This window comes from Colossoma macropomum, unplaced genomic scaffold (genome assembly GCF_904425465.1).
Source record: "Colossoma macropomum unplaced genomic scaffold, Colossoma_macropomum, whole genome shotgun sequence".
Taxonomy (NCBI): Eukaryota; Metazoa; Chordata; class Actinopteri; order Characiformes; family Serrasalmidae; genus Colossoma; species Colossoma macropomum.
The window spans coordinates 6,623,725-6,645,857 of record NW_023494794.1 but is presented as its reverse complement, the minus strand read 5'-3'; the positions used below and the strand labels follow the sequence as shown (position 1 = coordinate 6,645,857).

The following is a 22,133-nucleotide window of genomic DNA, read 5'->3' as shown; positions in this document are numbered from 1 at the left end:
AGATGACCACACCAAGCCACATTCTGCACATTACAACAGCATGGCTGCATAATCAGAGAGTGCAGGTGCCAGACTGGCCTGCCTACTAATGAAAACGTGTGCAAAATACAACAAAAGCCTCATACAGTTGCACAGCTAAAGGAAGTCGCCAAATAATTATTCAGTGCTGTTACAAGGAAACGTGATGTAACACAGAGGTAAACAAACTTCAGTCCTGACTTTTTTGGAATGTGTTGCAGGCATTGAATTTGGAATGGGTGTATATTTACAAAAAACAATGAAGTTAATAAGGTAAAATTAAGGTATGTGTGTGTGTGTGTATGTTTTTTTTTTTGTTTTTACCATTTTCATTATATAATATACGTTAAAACAGAATTTATTAATCACTGCTTTTTATCAGCATTTCACATACTGTCCAACTTTTTTGGAATTGGGTTTGTAGTAGTACTTCAGATGATCACATCACTAATCCTTTTAGACCTATGAGAGGAAGAACATGAAAACAGATCAGAGGCTTTTATTTACCAGTTCACAAGAGTGCTACCATATACATAGGACGTTTTACAGATATAATGGCCAAAACTGACTAGACAGCCAACAGCTGGATATTTTCTGTCTGAGAATAGTCATAAGCAGACTTTCCTTAAGCTGCAGAATTCCACACTATTACTGAACGCCTGCCAGGGGGAAATGTAACAAATTGTAAAAAATGTCTGAAGACCAGGGTTGTTCCATTCTGAGCGCATTACACACACACTCACACAAGGTCTGTGCTGCTGTGGACCAGGCATAACAGATGGCCTGAGATGGAAGCCAACATTCTTCATCCCTCTTTTCCATGTGGGAAAGTTTCCTCAATGCTGCCAGGACAAGGAAAAGCCATAAAGATCCAGTCTTTTTGGATTATAATTTAGGGAAATCACAGATATTTATTTCAGTTGCTGCCACTGAGAGTATCTTCTTAAATATCCAAATGTTGAGGGAGTACATCCTCGGTCAACCCTGCATAGAAAGTGGCAACACTTTACTTGAACCCTGACATAACCATGTTCTAAACATGTCATGGCAGTAACCACATATCTCGACACTTACTGTTAATGTTAACATGACGCTGTTATATTACTAACCAAAATCTGTCATGATGACTGTTACGACCTGTCTAGGCTAGGCTGCAACATAATGAAGTCTCTCCAACTTTCCTGCCAGCAACGCTTTCTAATAAATTAACTTACCTATCAATAGAAACAAAGGGAAATAAAAATCCAAAAATCCAAAAGCATAATCTAGCTCCCTAGCAATAAACAAAGGCAAACCCCAAAAAGTAGGCTACGCCTTGTACAGCTTTCAGTCAAGAAGATGGATTTTTAAGCACAACACTACACATACCACCATAGTGGAAATGGAGTTAAATCCCTTAAATGGTCAGGGCCCACCAGCAAGCCCAAAGTTTTATTACACACGTCTATAACCAAAGAAAAGCTCATCCTGTTTGCAATGAAGACCCCGTAGTTACTGAATAATAAGCTTTAATATGTGATACGCCTGAGGTTTTTAAAGATGGAATATATTTAATAAATTTAGTGGATACGTATTCTAAGAATATTCTCCTGAAACTGTAAAAAGTCGCTGTATTCTAAATAATGCCTTTACAATACTTAACTTGGACTGCATAGATGCCTAATTTCTGTATTCTGAATACAGATTCCCAATACTTGTATTCCAGTACATCCCAACCCTGTTACAACTTACCTCATGGGGGGGGGTTAATTGTAACAGGCTGAGGGGCTGGGGGCTAACAGATGCTAGAAATGTCTAATAAATTGGTGCAATTGGTCCTTTTTTTAACTCATAACTCTCTTTTTTTATTTCTTACTTCGATCATGAAATAGAGATCACGTTTTAGGATGTTTTCATGCACTCCAACCAGCTGAACTATTCATTTGTAATATAATTAATAATTTTTTTTTCTTAGGTTTTCTGGTGTTCTAACAGATAGTTCCAGTTCTCAACTTTGCCTAGAAGTTCCATTGTGGCAAATTCTGAGTCTCCAGTAACATGAGGACAGAAGGCTTGGTTCTGAGATGTCTACTCTTCGCCACACTGATGAAGTTGAATCAAGCCGGCTTGGTAAAGAAGGTTCTACATCACCAGAGTAAAGTTGTGTCAGTTCAAAATACAGACAATGTCACCCATCCCAGCCCTGAAAAGCCAGTCATCTTCAGCCATGTCTATAATATTAATGTCCCAGAGAGCGCCCTCTGCTCGGTGGACTTAGATCCTCCTGCCGGTTCAGATCTTGAGCCAAAGGATGCACCGTCTGGACCAGAGGCCTCTGATTACACCTTAGATGGGCAGAATCAGATTGTCTTCACTCACCGCATCAACATCCCCAAGCAGGCATGTAGCTGCACAGATGGCCTTCCTGAACTGAAAGAGCTTCTGAACCGGCTGGAAATTTTGGAAGGAGAAGTTTCGACCCTTAGAGAGCAGTGCAGTGGGGATTCCAGCTGCTGCAGCGCACAGGTCACAGGTACTGTATACATTACAAGGTCATTTAAGCCTAATTCCAGAGAATACTTCACTTTGGAAATTGATTGCTTTGCTTGGACTCTTCAAAATAAAGGTGCCAAAGGGTTCTGATAGAACCACCACTGATTCCTTATCAAACCTTCCAATGGTTGGATCTTTAAAGGAGCATTTTTAAACCTAATTTCTATCTGCCAAATCTCAAGCGATAGTCGATTATCACAGTAATTTAGATGGTCTTCCTTGTGCAGCATTCTGTTTGACTCAAAACATGTCGTTCAATGACTTTATGAAAAGTTTTCTGTTTTTTTTTTATGAAGCATAAGGCAGGGATAATCAACTTTTATGGCCAATTTTGAATTCTTTACAGCCGATATGGCTGATGGCTATTTTTTTTTTGTTTGTTTGTTTTTTTGACTGATTTGTATTTGGCCTTTTTTTTTAAATTCAAAGCTCACACTTTGTGGGGTGAATGAACACATGAACTTTGTAATAGCCAGTCTTATGAACAACAATAATCAACAATATGTGCTTTTTAAATGGCAATTTTTTGTTCAATTTCCAATCAGTTTCAATAACATGAATCAAATAAAGTGCTACATTCAAAGTAAGAGGCTATTTAATGTGATGAATCATGTGTAATTATGCTACAACATTTTGGTACAATTGTAGCGTCAGCATTCAGATACAGTGTGAGTGAACTTGCTTGATTCATGCTATTTACGCCTTGAAATTGCAACACAGATCTGTCGAAATAAAAGCAGTAAACCAGCCGATTGCTGATTTTGTGTTTTGAGCAAAAAAATGCCAATTCCCAATTTGGTCCAACTGTGTATCCTTAGAAGGGTGAAATGTCTAAATTGTTGTCCATGATAAGCAACTATATACTATAGATGTGGCAGATAGAGATGAAAAATTATTCAGGAAAACAAAAGTCGTTGTTATATGGTACCATTCCAAAGAACCCTTTTGATACCTTTATTTATTATGCAATGCTCTACTCTGACACTGCACACTTAGAAGTAATTTGTCAAAAAAACTAGTGTGGTTGTAGGAAATTAATTCATGATCACATAGACCACCTTTATGCATTCAATGCAAGAAAGTCTATATAACAGAATAAAAATGAAAATCCTCTTTTCTGCTCTAGAGCCAAACAGTTTCATGGCAAGGATGTGGAATTCTTTATCCATCTGTTTGCTGCTAAGACTAGGAAATATGGAAAAAAACTACTCACTGGTGGCTTAGCAACCAGTGAAAATCATATGTAAAGCCATTTATCTGAGGAGTATCTGCACAAGAAAGTGTTAACATCAGAATAAATACACATATATAAATAAACAAACTTGCATGGTTGGCTTTTTATTGTTTAATGTGTGTTAGAACAATGTAAATTACTAGAACTACTGGTGCTACTACTACTTAGGTGTAAGTAAAAATGTTATTTCTAGTTATAAATTTTAATATTATTTCATGCTGTAAGGCTAAAGTAGGGCTAATGCAGTTAGCTTTAGCAGCTAGCTGTAGAGCTAATACAGTATGCTTTCTATGAAATGCATATGTGAACATTATCTGGATCTATTGTTTACATCAAATTAATCATCTAATGTAGACCAATGATTGCAGGTTAGGGTCATTTTGCAGCTATGCAACTGCGTGGGAAAATTTGAGTAAGAAGCTAGTAAATAGGAAGCCAACTTCAGCTTTGTAAAAACAGTGCCAAACATTGTTTTAGGTCTCATGTGCGTCTCTTACTCTCGGGTTTTAATCTACGACCATCAGACGCTACTGCAATTTAATAAATATTACAAGCCATTCACACTTTCAGTTTTAGCTGAGAAGCTGTGAAGCCTGTCAGTTTGTAGCCCGAGACCGCAGTGTTGCCTGACTAATCTCCATACTAGGCTAATGGCTTGCAGCAAACCCAAAGAAACTGGCTTTTCCTTTCACTGTCTTTTCCCCCTGTTAACTCATTAACTCATTATAATCTAATGTCTGCTCTTTTGACCATAAACTGGACCAACTAATTTCAGGCTGCAACTCACTACACAATAGGTGAGGGAATCAGTGTGTTTTGCCCTGTTTGTACATTGCATTATCTGTGTTTATTTGCATACTGTTATAACAGTAAGGACAAAACTAATTCCTTAAGAAGAATTTCAATGAGTAAACTGGATGAACCGGTATATCGCCCACTACTAGTCCAACCAGTATCAACATAGACCATGTTTTAATCACGCAAAGCTTGATTGAAAGACCCTGATGTGTTTACATGTTGACGTTGAAACATTCTGAGCCTCATAGCAGTACACCACCAATGGCAGCATGCAGCCATGAAAATGCTGCCATGGTGACAGCATCACCAGCAAAAATAGATAATTATCAGCGTAGAGCTTTAGCAGTGATGACTGTTTATTCAAGGTGAAAAAGGTCAGAGCATTTTCTATACTTTTATTTTCTTTTCTAGGCAAAAATAACATGCCTCAAAAGCAAAAACAATATCCGCTGCAACAGTCGATGGCAAAAGTTGGGAAAATTGAACACTTGACAGAACAATCTGCTGATAACTGGAGGTTATTTTCTGTTGCTGCTTTGAAAACAACTGCCTACGGCTAACATGTAAACACTCAAAGTGCATTGCTTACATGATCATTTCTTAAGTAACCTACCAGTCTTGGACTAATTTAATCACTGGTGTGCATATAGTTAGCAATAGCCAAGCTAACAGTAATAAGTTACTTTTTTTTACCTAACAGGATCCAGTTTTCATCGCTCATTTTTAACATTTCACAATTTTCTTTAGGTGAGCTAGGAACCAAGCCCTACTGCAGTGGCCGTGGAAACTACAGCACAGAAATCTGTGCTTGCATCTGTGAGAAAGGCTGGAAGGGCCCCAACTGCACATTGCCAGATTGTCCAGAAGACTGCAGTGACCAGGGTCGTTGTATTGATGGCAAATGTGAATGCTTTGAAGGCTTCGCTGGGGGAGGACTGCAGCATGGAGGTCTGTGCTGTTGATTGTGGCGAGAACGGTCAGTGCATCAGTGGAGCCTGTGTCTGCGCTGAGGGTTTCTTTGGTGATGACTGCTCAAAGACTGCATGCCCCAATGAGTGCCTGGGCCGTGGCCGCTGTGTGGATGGAGACTGCGTGTGTGACGAGCCCTGGACTGGCTTTGACTGCTCCGAGCTCATCTGCCTAAAGGACTGCTATGACCGCGGACGTTGTGTCAATGGTACTTGCTACTGTGAGGAAGGCTTTAGAGGGGAAGATTGCGGACAGCGCATGTGCCCCAAGGACTGCATGGGCCAGGGCTTCTGCGTGGATGGCCAGTGCGTTTGCAATGCTGGCTATACGGGTGAAGACTGTGCCACGCTCACCTGCCCGAACAACTGCAACGGAAGAGGTCACTGTTTCAACGGCATGTGCATTTGTGACAGTGGTTACCAAGGTGAGGACTGCAGCGTTCTCTCCTGTCCTAACAACTGCTACAACAGAGGCCGCTGTGTTAACGGCAATTGTGAATGCGATGCTGGTTTTGGTGGCCATGACTGCTCAGAACTCTCCTGTTCCAACAACTGTAACAGCCAGGGGCACTGCGTCAATGGGCAGTGTGTGTGCATAGAGGGATTTGGAGGTGAGGACTGCAGTGTTAAAACCTGCCCATCGCACTGCTACAGCCAGGGTCATTGTGTAGACGGCAAATGCGTATGCTTTGCAGGCTATAGAGGTGAAGACTGCAGTGAGCTGGGCTGCCCCAACAACTGTATGAACCGTGGCCTCTGCGTAGCAGGGCAGTGTATCTGTGACGAGGGCTTCACTGGAGAGGACTGTAGTCAGAAGAAATGCCCCAATGATTGCCTAGGCCATGGATACTGCGTGGATGGCCATTGCGTCTGTAAGGAGGGTTATGCAGGTGAAGACTGCTCTGTTCAATCCTGCCCTGCCAACTGTAACAACCATGGCCGTTGTATCAATGGTGTATGCCTCTGTGATGAGGGCTTTGAAGGCAATGACTGTGGACAGAAAAAATGCCCAAACCACTGCCATGGAATGGGCCAGTGTGTGGATGGACGATGCATCTGTGACGAAGGTTACATCGGTGAGGACTGTTCAGAAGGTAAAGAAATTTGTACCATTCGCATGAATGAGAGCTAAATTCCGTGATTCTAGGAATTTTGTAAAAGGGACTGTCGAGTCCAAGGCCCAATCCCATTTCTTCCTTTTACTCCTACCCCTTGTTTTCGAGTGTCAACTGAGTTACAAGGGGTAGTGGTTGAAATCTTGCCCTACGAAATGGGACAACCCTCAAATTAAAAAAACAAAAATCATTACTTCATTAACAGCTACTAGTGCTCCTCTGTAGGTAACCCAGTCCGTCTTCAGTGATAGCAGAGAAGGGAAAAGTTCAGCAACCTCGCTGCTGGGCTTTAGTTACGTTTAGTGCATCATATGCTTTCAAAGAGGGGGTTTAAGACAATTATGTATTATCGCCCACCGCTAATTCTTTGGTGATACGAAGCCGAAGTCAGCTATTCACCAGCTTCTTGTTAGAATTTTCCCGTTCCACCTTAAATGGTGCAGCAGTTACATTCTGGCGCTTCAGGCGTCAGAATTGCCAGACTATTTAAGGTGGAACGGGAAGTTAGCTAGATAGCTACCAAAACATTAGCATGCTATTAGCGATTTTTTATGCTTGTTATGAAGAAAACGACCATAATACATTGAAACAACATTAAACTAAGATAATACGATAGTTATTGTATTTTTTTTACGTAGAAAATACTCACATTTGTGGGTTTCTTTGGTCGCTCACGCAGCCATCTTGCTGGTTTTTCTTTTTTCCTGATAACACTCTGAATGTATCCTGCCTTCCGCCCAATGACAGCTGGGATAGGCTCCAGCACCCCACCGCGACCCAGAAGGATAAGCGGTTTAGATGATGGATGGATGGATGGACTCTGAATGTGCCTCTGAAAAATCTCAGTTTGGAGGCCATTTAGCCCTAACACTTCACCCTACCCCTCCATCTCAACAAAAATTGGGACACCCTAACCCTAGACATGAACACGCAAAACAGAGGGCTAAGGGCTAAGTGGTAGGGGCAAGGGGTGAAATGGGATTGGGCCTAAAACTAGCATTTGTTTGTCACATGTTATTTGGCGTGTTAAGTAAGCACAGCACTGCGTCCTTCAGCCTCATTTGTTTGACAGAAACTGATTTTTTTCATGATTTTTGTAACGTGTTGACAGAAAAAAACAGACGCTCGCGGATAAAAAATAACGAGAGCAGTAGTTTAAATCACTCTAGGCCAAAGTGTATTCAAAAAATACCAAGCGACCAATCCAAAGAGGGCAGAGCAAAAACGTAATCCAAATAACAGAAAAAGGGGTCAAAAAACACAGGTCAGTAAAGACAGGCAAAAGTATCCAAAGGGTAAGACAAGAGGCAGAATCCAGACAAACAAAGCATAGGTCAAAAACAGAGTATCGGTCATATGAATACAAACGCTCAGTAGTTCTCAAGGAAACAATACTTCGCAATTTGCCTACCTAAAGCCCGGGCTTATAAACTAAACAGCTTGAGTCATATGACATCCTACACAGGTGTGACACATCAGTATTCAGGGGAACTAGATCTCTGATAGGAGCGTGTTTGAGAGTCAGTGATCACGTGAGTTTCCCTAGAACTCTGGGTAATGGAGTCCGTGTTGTCCTCCATCTCTGAAGGACGTTGTGCCATGACGTGATCTCCCGAGGGATTCTGGGAAATGGAGTCCGTTTTCCTTTGACCTCTTGCCGAATGCGTGACAATTTTGCATCCTTGTTTTGTATCAGTGTTGCCTCACTACAAAACCCAGCATGTATCCTGCAAATATGTCATGTAACAATCAGAAACCACCAATGTAGATGGTGGAAGAACTATTTGTTGCATTAATTGTTTATAGTAAATTCAACTTTTTTAGTATTGGTGTATTTTTATATTATTGTCTTTTTTTTTAACAGCAATAAGGCACTTGAGGTTGTGCGTTACTGTGATATTACTCTGCTCTGTGCTTAACAACCCTCAGTGTAACACAAGGCCTCTTGTGGCTTATTGTTTTATTACATCATGCATGACAAAAACATGTTCTCTAATCTCTTTGTAGTCTCTCCACCAAAATCCTTGATTGCCGTTGAAGTAAACCCAAAGACAGTGAACCTGACGTGGACCAATGATATGCTGGTGAAGGAATACTTGGTCACCTATGTCCCCACAACACCAGGGGGATTGGAGATGGACTTCCATGTGCCTGCAAACCAGACCACTGCTACTCTGACCGAGCTTGAACCTGGCATTGAGTACTCTGTCAACGTCCATGCCATCCTCAATAACAACAAAAGCGTCCCGGTCAACGTCAGAGTGCGCACATGTATGTAAACACATCATCACTTATTAAACATATATTTATTATTCATATACATATAACTATTATACATGTACAGTCATGTGCAAAAGTTAGCACCCCTGGTCAAATTACAAGTTGATTTATGTGGAAATCAACACCTCATCAGAACTTAACCAATTTGGGAATACATTTATTTCTTTTTTATTAAGCACTGCAAATAAATTGTGCACTAACATTTGCTGCAAAGTATGTTCCCTATAGAGGATGTGTTAACTTTGGTTCACCTATGATATCAACAAAACATTATTTGACTGGGGTGTCTAAACTTTTTCACACACATGCCATCAACAAATCAGCATTTCTGGATCATTGTGAATAAATTAAGCTTATTCATATCTAGCTACATGTGATGTTTTGACTCTGAGTGCCATAATGAAGGCAAGTAGCGCCTACAGTAGCTGACCTGACTGATCTCTTGAATGTAGAAGAAGCTCCCTAAAGCAAAATCTGAAACCAGACTCTTAACCTATGGAGAAAAACTGGTGGGTTTTAGAAGTAATAAGTAATTAGTTATTTGTAATGGAATACTTTTTGTCGAGTTACCACCCCAAGACTGTAAATAATACATTCCACATCTAAGGGGTGAACAAAACAATAGAAACACCACATGCAATGCTTGCACCCCTTGGCCATTTTATCAGGTACACATACCATATACATGTAGTTTGTCTGTTGCCCATCTGTTATTGTGCAATTCATCAGTCCCATATACACCATCTATCTTTCAAAAGGGACCACCAAAGCACTAGCGCTGGCGCATGTGGGTGACGGACTACTTGCATCAGAGCAGTGACACAGTGATGATAGTCAGGGTAGAGAGCAGGCTGATGTGCAACAGCTGGGCTACAATCAGTATTTGTAAACACCTGATAAAATGGCTTATTCCTATTTCATGTGGTGTTTCCATTATCTTGTACACCACGTGTAAGTTTGTGAAATCTGGACTGAGTGCGATCAGTATGACCCCTCTTTTTTCTTCTCTAGATGCACCAATGAGTCAGTGATTGTTTGCTAATATGTACTGAAGTAGGTTCTTTATTTGCTTCCGCAGTACAAACCTCAATTCTAAGTTGAGACAGTTTGTGAAATGCAAATCAAAAGAGAAAACAGTGATTTGTAAGTCCACTTTGATCTGTATATACACCGATCAGGCATAACATTATGACCATCTCCTTGTTTCTACTATTATTGTCCATTTCATCAGCTTCACTTACTATATAGGTGCACTTTGTAGTTCTACAATTTCAGACTGTAGTCCATCTGTTTTTCTGCATACTTTGTTAGCCCCCTTTTACCCTGTTCTTCAGTGGTCAGGACCCCCATGGACCCTCACAGAGCAGGTGCTATTTGGGTGGTGGATCATTCTCAGCACTGCATCAACACTGATGTAGTGGTGGTGTGTTAGTGTGTGTTGCGCTGGTCTGAGTGGATCAGACACAGCAGTGCTGCTGGAGTTTTTAAACACCTCAGTTTCACTGCTGGACTGAGAATAGTCCACCAACCAAAAATATCCAGCCAACAGTATCCTGTGGGCAGCGTCCTGTGACCACTGATGAAGGACTAGAGGATGACCAACACAAACAGTGCAGCAGCAGATGAGCTATTGTCTCTGACTTTACATCTACAAGGTGGACTGACAAGGTAGGAGTGTCTAATAGAGTGGACAGTGAGTGAACACAGTATTTAAAAACTCCAGCGGCACTGCTGTGCCTGATCCACTCGCACCAGCACAACACATGCATCTGTGCTTGGGAATACTTTCACAAACTACAGTGTTTTCCAGGCCAAAGAAGAAAAGGACCATCCTGTTACCAGCATAAAATTCAAATATCTAAAAGCCTGTTATGGTATGGGGGTATATTAGTGCCCATGTCATGAGTAACTTGCATCTGTAAAAACACCATGATGTCTTTTTCAGGGACATACATGCCTATTTTAACATAACAGTGCCAAGCCACGTTCTGCACGTGTTAGAACAGCGTGGCTGGCTAATCAGAGATCTGCAGTTCAGACCTGTCTCCCATTAAAAACATGTGGTGCATAATGAAGTGCAAAGTACAACAGTGAAGACTCCATAATGCACAGCTGAAGAGTTCTGGGAGTATAGTGCAAAAACTGTTTACAAAACTGGATCAGTTGGTGTCTTTTGTCTCTAAACTGAAAGGAAAAGGAAAGGTGATGTAATACAGTGACAAACATGCTTCTGTCATCTTTTTGAAACATCATAGAAAGTTTTCAGGTTAAGTCAAACTGAATTTACTGTTTCTATTAGTATTTTACATACTGTCCCAACTTTTTCAGAATTGAGGTTTGTGGTAATATTTGTTAAATATTAATCTATGTTAAATATTAATAATCATAAAATTGATATTTTATTAAACACTAATTTATATTTAATAAAATATTTTTACTACCTGTCATTAGACTAAGCTTTCTTACAGTTACACTTCAGTTTAAAATGAAAGAAATACTCAGGCATTTTTCTAACCCAGGGGATGGCAACCCAAATGTTAAGAAGAGCCATTTTGTCAAGTTTCAACAAAAATCTAGCCACCGTGGGAGCCACAACATTTCATGTCCATTTTATTGAAGAAACATTTCACCATCTTGGCTGTAAATATGTCTCAGTATGTGCTAATATCCTAGTATAGGCTAAAAAATATAAACGAAAACACAGACTTACTTTGCTCTAGTTTCAGCTTTAGCTCAGCTATAGCCGCTTTTCTCGCATCTCCAGCAGGAAACGTTTCCTCAAAAGTAGAATAGTTTCTTGTTAAATGTCTCTCAACGCTCGATTTTTTTATGAGGCTGAAGTGAGCTTCTCATTCACCAGCTTCTTGTTTGAATTTCTTCGTTCACATTAAATGGTGCCTGAGGCGCCAAAATGTAACTGAGGCACCATTTACGGTGAAATGGGAAAATTCAAACAAGAAGCTGGCGAATGAGGAACTTCTTGGTCTTTGTCAGTTTCTCATTGCAGATTAAACGTACCAGGAAACCAGCTCGAGTGCTTACAAATGTATTCATCTCCGAATTATCGGTGTTCATCCTAAATCTTTCTCTTTGCCATTTTGTTAGCTACAAGCTATGCAAGATCTGCATTGCTATGGTGACCAGCAGTGTGCACGCCAACCTTCAGGGTTAAAGGTTGAATAAACAGTTCCAGCATTTAAGACCATTTATTGTTAAAACTGTGTTAGAACAACCAGCAGAGCTTTATTTTACTGCAAAGGACAATCATTTTATTTTTACCTAAAAATTTAATTCTGCTTCTTTCTCACAAGTATGCGAAGACACTGCAATAACAGAATCAGTAAAATTCGACATTGTTGCAGATTATTTTTACACTGAAATGTTGATGAACGATGAACGGAATATGACTGCCATGAAAAAGCAAATGTTTATCTGCCTTCACTGCATTCGTTTCTTTCTCCTGTAGGTAATGCAGCAGTCATAGTATGATTCTCCTGGGCTTAATTATTTTCTACATTTCCTATAGTAGGTGGTCAAAGGAAAGGAGAGGTGGATGAATGGAAAAGAGAAGTCAGCTCACATTTCTGTTCTCTGTGGTCCTTTCACTTTAGCTCTGCCCCAACCAAAAGGCCTGAAGTTTAAATCTATCAGAGAAACATCTGTTGAGGTGTTTTGGGACCCGCTGGACATTCCATTTGATGGCTGGGAGCTCACCTTTCACAACATGGTTGGTCCTCTTGTATTCCCTACTATGGAAACTATCCCAAAGTGAGACCAGTGTTAACGTGGAGGGAAGCTGTTTATTAGGTAAAGAGATTTAGGCCTAAACTGGATATTGGCTTTGTACAGATCAGAGCTGCCCAAAGTGGACATATGATTTGAATAGGAAAAACACTAAAATACTAAAGCACTATTTACACAGGATAAGAAATCTCAGTGTAAGTGACAGAGATGTGGAGTGACTACTCAATTTACGCACTGCTTTTTCTCCAGAAAAGAGTAGAAAACATCAAAACTGTGACATCCTGTCTTGTGCTGTCCTAGTTTTTCTCTGTTTCCATGTGCTTTTGTTGTTGTTTTGGTGTTTGTCACCTCCCTGGCCCTGCCTTCTCGTCATTTGTCTCACCTGTCTGTAGTTTGTAGACCACCCCCTTATTAGTCCCAGGTGTTTCTTGTTTCCTCTCAGTGTATTCATACCCCTGTGTTTGCTCTGTCTCTTTGTCTTGCATTGTTGATGTTGCTGTTGGGTATTGATGTTCTTGTGGTCCTGCTGTGTTGTTCACTGTTTCTTCAGTCTTCAGGTTTTGAGTTATTCAGTTTGCCTTTCTTTGTGTTTCGTTTTGTTTTGCTCTGTTTGCTTTCTTTCTGTTTTGTTTCAACATTGATTTGCTTTACTCACTTAAGCTAATCAGTTCTTGGACTCTGTGAAATCAGATTTAAACAGCATCAATGGCCACATTGTTATTTCACATACCCTAACCATCTACTTTGCTGTCTGAAGTGAATGCGACATATCATTAGCATCACCATTAGCTTGGGAATTTACAACAAACGGTCACTGCATAAAATCAAACATTTTCTGTAATTTTACATGTGAGATTGGACAGTCACTTTACGTACAAACTTGATTTTAGCCACAGAAAACACATATAAACACATCTTTCCTCCATATTTACGAAACTCCTTTTCCACAGAATATGATGGCATTTTTACTGACATGTTGATTTGCATGAGATTAATACAACCTGAGGTTGTTTCTACAGCTTGTTTTATAGAAGGTAAAAGATGCCAAAATCTTTACTGTGTGAGCATTTGGTAATAATGACTGACATTTGGGCAGGACTAAAATCACCAAGACACACCAGTAAAATTTACATTACCCAACCTCCTCTTGTAAAACTAATCCCATCCAAATCTTTAGGCTGTCAAACGCTTAAAGTAGTTCATCGCAATTGATCACATTTTTCTTATTGGCTCAATTTTGATGCTAAAGAGAATTGTTTTTTCCCTTTTAAAAAGCAGTGCCTTTTGATATGGCTATATCCAGGCCGAGGTCATCCAATTTTAGGTCCCAGGGCACAAATGTTTGGTGGGCCCTTATCTGGAACCTTTTTTTTGGTGGTCAGGAAAATTTTTAAGACATTATAATGAGCTATATGAGGTCTGTGCAGAAGCACAATGCCAGCATACAAACTGGCCAAGCTGTGCGCTTGTGGCAAACAACCTTAAAATCTGAATGCGTTATTTTCTCTTTCCTACTCTGGCCAACCTAAACAGTTCTAGAAACAATCCTCTTGAATGGAATTTCCTCTTTCTGTGGCCTAATGCAAAGTATAATTTGTAATTTGTTGTCTGTTTAAAATGACATTTAAACTGTACTAGCCAATAAATATAGACAGTGACATCCAAACAGGTTACACTGTGTGTGGCTTTAGGCTAATAGTGTTAAAATCTTCTTGTCCATTTTGTCCAGAAGGAACTTCCCTGGTTGCATAAAGACATTTTCCAAAAACGCTGAATTGTGAATTTGACCAAGGGTGCTCAAACTTTTGCATGGAATTATCCTGCGAGTTAAAAGGTTTTATTATAGAAGTCCTTTCAGTGGCTTTTCAGCAGACTCTTTCCACAGACATTCAGGAAAACACCTCCGATTTTCAGTCAAGTGCTCGCACAGCTATGCTCATTATTCCTCAAAAGGGCCTCTGAAGTCTCCACACTCTACCCATCTCATCTCTAAATATAGCATGCTGAGCAGTCGAAAGTTTATTTCATCCTTAAAGTAGAATAATTTCCATTTGAGTCAATGACATTAAAGCAATTAAATCACAGAGCTAATTTTGGAAGACACCATAATATTGTACTGAAGCAGACATTTCTAAATAGACAAAAGCTTTCCAGTAAATTCAGTATGAATCTGTATGATTTTAAGAGCTGTGCATGCACAACATGAGAAGGACGTCACATGGTTTCTTCTTTTTCTGCTTTTGCAATCGCAGAAAGAAGAGGACGGAAAGATTGTGAACATTCTACCACCTTCCCAAACACATTTTGAGCAGCCAGGACTTGGACCAGGACAGAAATACAACGTCTCTGTGCGCCTCATCAAGAACAACACCAGAGGACCCCCACTGAAAAGGACTGTCGTGACAAGTAATACAGCATACTTTTTACATTAACTCACAAACTTTTCATGAGCTAAACCATAAAGTAAATCAGCCTGGTTTGGAAAAATAACATTTAGAATACTTATTCACTAAATTTAATATATATATATATATATATATATATATATATATATATATATATATATATATATATATATATATATATATATATATATACCACCTTTTAAAGAAACACCATCAATGCTTGTTCCTCAAATCTTTTAAAATCAGCACAAAGTTACATTAGACAGAGGAACTCAAGAAACAGCTGACATGTCTTTTCTTTACAAACACTGAAACACTGCTAAAGCCTGAGTAGACTGATAAATCAAGGTGATGAGCTAGTTCTTTATGCTACTGTGTAAAAGGCCACCACTCATTTAATTTCCAGTTAAAATGGCCATTAAGTACAAGACATTTCTAAGGAGTTAACATGTAAGAAAGTCAAAGAAATAGAAGGAAAAAAGGTTTAAAGAATGATAAATAGTGATGCAAAAAATGGGACTCCTAACAAATGTGTAAGACCTTGTAGACCACCAAAACTGTCCTCATTAGATAAACGTAATGCTTTCATTTTTGAGAAAGAGATGAAAATCAAGCTCCACTGTTGCTTCAGATTTGAAAAAATCCACAGGTGTTTCTGTCCATCCTTCCACTGTGAGAAGACAAGTCAACACTATGAGTCTGAGAAAAGGAAACTTGCAAATTAAACAAAAAAGCCATTCTCAGAACAATGGACTGACCCTTGCAGAGTCCACACCTCAACATCACAGAATGTGTTTGGGATTCCTTGAATTAAAGAAGCAGAAAAGCTCCAAGATTGAACTTTGGGGGTGTAGAAAAATATCCCTGAAGATTTCTTTGAAAAACTAAGAGTGAGTCTCCATAAACGAACCAAGCTGTAATAAAAGTAAAGGGTGGACAAACTACGTTATTATTAGTGTAATTATTATCATTATTAAGTGCCTTATTATCATCGCTTCCGACTCCTGGTGACCATATGGATAGTCTTCCTCCACAATATCCGTCTTATTTTGTCTCTTCAAGCTTCTGAATGACTGATTCATGATTCCTCGGGTTGTATCCCTTCATTTTGTTTCTGGTTGTCCTCTTTGTCTTATACTCTCAACACCTCCAAGCATAGTTGTCTTTTCCAATGAATCAGTTCTTCTTAGGATATATCCAAAATGAGAACCTCAGTTTGGTTGCCTGGGCTTTGATTGAGAGGTGAGTCTTGATCCATTTTTTTGTTTTCTTTGCCATCCAGGATGCTCTCAAAAGTCTTCGCCAACACCAAAGTTCAAAGACGTCAGTATTTTTCCTGTCTCACTTGTTTATTGTCCATCTTTCATATCCGTAAAGAACCACAGAGAAGACCACAGCCTGGACAGTTTGGTTCTTTGTTTGCAGAGATATCATTGCATCTCAAGATCCTCTCAAGCTCCTTGATCCTTGTTCTTCTTAGTGCCAATCTGTGTCATATTTCCTGAGTGCTGGATCCTCTGTTGTTAATAATTGATCCAAGTGGGCAAAAGCTGTCCATCATTTCCACATCTTCACCGCCAATGGTCAAGTTAGCAGTCTTTCCTGTTGTCATAACCTTAGACTTCTTCATATTGAGCTGCAGTCCCATCTGTTCTTTAACTTTCCTTTAAAGGCCCCTAGATCTTCCAGATTTTATATTTAGTTGTTGAAGCTTCTGTATAGTTTTCTGTTAAATCTGTTCTTGTGCTTTTTTTTATCCTGATACTGAATAACTGGTTCTCAAAACTGGCTGTTTTAACTGGAAATTAAAATAAGGGGTGGTCTCTGACTTTTGCTTATCTCCTTGTTAGTGGACACGCTCATGATAAGCTTAGCTCATGTGTACATTTGGCTTGAAGATACACCTAAAAATCACATAGCCGCCCACTTTATGTTCAAATTTCCAAAACGTTATTGGGATATGGCTGGATTTTTTCATGAAACATATTAACAGAAGAATTACATGACAAACTGCCAGTAAGTAATGGTTCCTCTGCCTTATTAAGATGCATACTAAATGTATTCTAAATATACTCTGAACATGTTTCTTTTTTATGGGTTGTAACATAATACGTTACTGACTACATTAGGCCACTGTATTCAGTATGCAGCCATCAGTACTTTTTCAAAGTTTTCTGCCCAGCTCTGAAAACAGCTGTGGGCTGCTGTACAAAGTGCATTTTTAGCAGTTTTATGGTTGCATTACTGCTGATGTCCATATTGATTAACATTGCAAAAAAAGGAATTATACAGAACATTCTAAGAGAATCACCCATTTAAATTATTTAGCTCCTCAGCATTTAGATGTCTTAGTCTACTGCAAGAATAGTCCACTGGGAGCAACTTGCTCAAGGGTAGACTTAATGTCAGATTAAGTTCTAGGATATATGGAAAATTCATATCCTGAATTGCGTTCCTCAGTGCCTTACCTCATCGCTATATTAGGTCAGTGCAAAAGGTGAAGAGGTGCAAACTTAATAGGCTTAACAGACTCATGGTTGGAAGCTGGTATCATTGGTGTAGAGTGAGTAGAGCAAGAGAAAGAGCACATAGAACACCAGAGCTGAGAAAAATAAGGTCCGAAATGTGGCCAACCACACTGACATAATGTTTCCTGTTGGACAGGAAGTAGTAGATCCAGTAGCAGGCAGACAAAAAAAAATATTGAGTGTTTCTTAATATGAAGAACGAGAAGAACAGACTTGTGTTCTTGGGAAGAGCGTTCTTGACAGGTTATGAAGACTTGCATACGGGAGTTTGAGATGTGCTCTGTACTGTGCTATTGCACAGTAGCCCATTTCAGGTTAAGCTGACTTTACCAGAGTTATGCTACCATTAAGTAGCCTATAAGTCAAGAATATTACACATGGAATCCAAAAAAAAACACGCATATATATGTATATATATATATATATATATATAGTAGCATCTGGAATTCAGCTACAGATTAGATTTTTATACATTTACAACCATTCGGTTTGAAAATACAGAGGTTTTCTCAAATGGTATGTAGCAGAAACAGTGGGGAATTTGATCTACTCTGTCATCACCACCACGTGTCAATTTTGAATAATGGCCCAAAATAAGGCAAACAAAATACATACTGCATCCCCGTCTCTGCTATATCCAGTAGGGGTGCAGATCAAGGTGTATCCCTTGCATTTATGTTTGTTTGTTTTAAATTATGTGTTTGGGTTTTTTTGCGCAGTGTGAAAGTGGCCATTACTGCTATCCTGCTATTACCAGAGATTCCCCAAATTTCATTATCATGATGACACTAATGTAATGTAATGGATAATGTCATATGACAAAATTGTGAGCCTTATTTATTTTTATATTCAGCAACAAATGTAAGTAATTGACATGAAATAATAGATATGTTTTATATGTCTCTCTCCCTATACAGAAATTGATGCTCCAGGTGAAGTTGAAGTTCGAGATGTTTCAGACAAATCTGCTTTGATCTCCTGGTCCAAGCCAGTGGCAGAGGTGGACAGAATTAGAATATCATATGGCCCGAGTGGAGACCCATCAGCCAGGCATGTGGATGTACCCGCAGATAACATGCAGCACAGTCTGGAGGGACTGGAGCCCGACACTGACTATAGAGTGTCTCTCAGTTCAAAGAGGGGCAACAAAACTAGTGAACCTGTTTATGAGAGCTTCACCACAGGTACGCAATGATGAACTACAAGTACACACTTACAGATAAAGGCCAAAGTTTTCTTTGGAGTAATGTCAAACAGGAACCATCTTTGATTCTCTAAAGAACCTTTCATTGTATTTTTAAAGGAAACACTCCTTTAAATCCTGTTTTTAACCTAATCTCTATCTGCCACACCAGTAGCATTGGATGGATTACCAAGGACAATAATGGCTTTTCTCTGTACCTGAGAAAGAAAAGAGAACCCATTGATGCATTTAAAATAGAAACTAATTTTTTAAGAATGTGGTCAAATCATTATACCTAAAGCTGCAACTATCAATTATTATTATTATTATTATTATTATTATTGTTATTGTTATTATTATTATACTTTTTTATGGAAAAACATTGCTTCGATGAACATCAATTAACAATTATCATCATAGCATGTAGCATAAATGCTATTTCAGGGGATCCTGCTCAATCTGACAACCCCGATTAGGTTGCTGAGACTGTTAGAATGTATCAGTGAAGAGCAGTGCAGAAGAGCAGAGGAAACAATCCTTCAACCTCACTGTTTTAAAAAGAGGAAACAGCTTTTTAGTCAACTCTTGTCAGTGTGTGAGAGGATGACTGGTAAAAGCCGATGCACTGAGGTGTGCTTTCATAAAAACAGTTAAAATTAACAGTTATTAGAATTGCTTTTCTGTTTCTAAATAATTTAAGTGTGAAATTTCAAATCAAATTTATTCAGTATCTGTTGCAGCCCCACATAATACTCCTGCCATTTAAAAGTGGAAAAGCTTTTCAAACTTTTTAGCTTTTCAAAACTTCAATAACAAAACTTCATGAATAACAAATTAAACACCAAGGATCAGGTTCCAAGACAGATATGAAGTCTAGTTCTGAACTATACAGCATTCTGAATGGAGATTCTCCATTGAAAGAAAAATGTAGTCCTGAATTAGGCCTAAACCCTGACTGGCTAACCAAGCTGCAAATGTGTAAACATATATGATAAACACTTCTGACAGTACTAACTTTAGAATAATGACTTGACCCACACTTTTATGGGTACTCATCAGCACCCAAGCCTCACAGGTGAAAGAATAGACTCAATATGTGTTTTTAACAACAGTTTGAACGCAATTTATTTAGTCAAAACCTGCTCTCCATATCAAGGATGGCAGGTAGTGTATTTTTGCTGCACTCAGCTTCATATTCATCTACGTGTTAGTAAATACCAGTTTTATTTATGTATTATATATTGTTGCTTTTGTGACAAAACCTCCTATCTCCAAAATGGTAGCTTTACAGGAGAAGGAAAAAAAGATTCTTTGAATGGAAGTTAATGGAGCATTCAATGAAAGTGCTGTTTAATTTGCTGTGTAGGAGGACAATGTAGGAGGTCCATTGACCTCAAATTAAGCCAAAACAACAATTTAACAACCTATTTTCCATCATAGTTGTAAAATAGCTAAGATTATCCATCCTATGGTTATTAAAGGGTCCCCAGTCCCTATGAAAACAACTATATCCATACTTAAGTACATTGCAAAAGGGATTCAGTTTGTACATGAAGACACAGAGAAGCAGCAGTAAACTGTAAAGTTTCAACTGTAAATTTATGATTTACAAGAAATATTTCTCTTTTTTGCAATAAAAAATTGTATTTTTACAGTTTAGATTTACAAAAGTCTCTGAAGGAGTTGGAACATTACCATAGAGGAACCACTTTTGGGTTCCTAAAGAAGTAAACTTTTGAAAGGTTCTTCAGGAACCAAAGATGGTTCTTCTGTAGCATTGCTCCATTGAAGATTGTAAATGTTGAAGGATCTGTGCTATATATAAATGCACATTAATGGAGGAAGTAGAGGAAAAAAACAAATAGCTGCAGGTAAATATTTGTTTGTTGTGGTGCAAACCTGTATGTCTGTTTAAAACAGTGTGGATCTGAAAGTAGACATCTGCTTGCATTTAGTGCAGTTTTACTTTAAGTGGAAAGGCCTGCTTCATAGTAAAAAAGTAATGCTGCAGTGATGGATGTTTCCAGTAGCAGTCAGATAGACAGGCGAATGGTCCCGCTGTGATTTGTCTGTACTCCCCTCTCTGACTTTCTCACACACAGCTAAACACACAGATAAGAAATATCTCTTCAGGCACAATGGACTAAATAGCCCTATAACAAATTAACTGAATATAATGTTCTCACATATAAGCTAGTTTATACAAGCAATCACCAGGCCTAATTGTTATCAGACTAGACTGCACACTCTGTGCATTAGGGGTGTTACGATTATAATACAGGGGTGATACATGCTGTAATTCAAGTGCAGTGACATATCATGCTATAAAATGTTTGATGATGAGAATGGTTTCTACAGTTCTGTTCAACACAATCAATGACAGTCCTGACAGTGATAACTAAAAAGGTCAAAAAACTGTGCAGCTCTTGGAACCAAATAACAGCTAGTTTGGTTCTCCTACTTCAGATGGTCGATTAGCCAAGCTATTTGAAATGGTGAGCCTTCTTATTCGAGTACAATAATGATAGACAAAGAGCAGTAGATCAAATGGAGATGGGTTAGCGCAAGGATTGGATACCTGTGCTGGTACCTCAAATATGTTAAATTATTTGTGAAAACTTTCAAACATGTCAGTGACCGGAATGAGGAGAAGCCATGAGGCTAAAGTTAGAAAGCTTCTTATTCAAATTTTTTTGCCAAATAGGAAGCCATCTTCATCCTTGTGGAGAAAACATCAGCAGCTACAAAAATACATGCTGAAATATGAAAATAAATGTTGAAGTTATGTTAGTTAGACATATTTCTTTTCTACTACTGTATCAAAAATGTATTGTGATGCAGAAACAACAGTATGTATCGTAGCAGGAAATTTGTGTATTGTTACACCTCTAGTGTGAATTATGTGAAAATTGTATTATAAAACTATAAATTTGGGTCTAAATATAATTTTGGGTGTAAATATAATATAGAATGACTGGATAAGTAAAACAAAGTAGGGGTTTGGCCAACCATACACTGTAAACTAGCATTGTAGGACATGGTACTGGTTGAAATTCTTCCTTAGGTATAAATTTTATCATAACCATTTTATTGGTATGCCACAAATAAGCGCAGATAAAGTGACATACAAAGTGACATAACTGTGCAAACAGTGCTATATATAAATTTATACGTTTTTATATATAAAACTGTATATTTCTAGAACTACAATTTTTAGAATAGCCTCTATTTATAATAACTGTTGTGACAGATTTTGTACACCACTGACCTTTTGACCTTGGTATGGTTAGCAAATAAGTCAAAATAAGTATCAACACACATTTTGTAC

General features: G+C 38.7%; 1 protein-coding gene across 1 annotated transcript in view; it reads left to right on the top strand.

Annotated features, from left to right (window-relative positions):
- The window catches only part of zmp:0000000846 (tenascin), a 74,677-nt gene that overhangs the window by 13,976 nt on the left and 38,568 nt on the right, over positions 1 to 22,133 (top strand). Inside the window, 7 exon segments of the mRNA XM_036579978.1 lie at positions 1,973 to 2,530; positions 5,330 to 5,508; positions 5,510 to 6,644; positions 8,673 to 8,936; positions 12,557 to 12,672; positions 14,942 to 15,095; positions 18,540 to 18,806. Of these exon segments, the coding sequence (XP_036435871.1) occupies positions 2,056 to 2,530; positions 5,330 to 5,508; positions 5,510 to 6,644; positions 8,673 to 8,936; positions 12,557 to 12,672; positions 14,942 to 15,095; positions 18,540 to 18,806 (2,590 nt within the window). The 5' untranslated portion in view covers positions 1,973 to 2,055.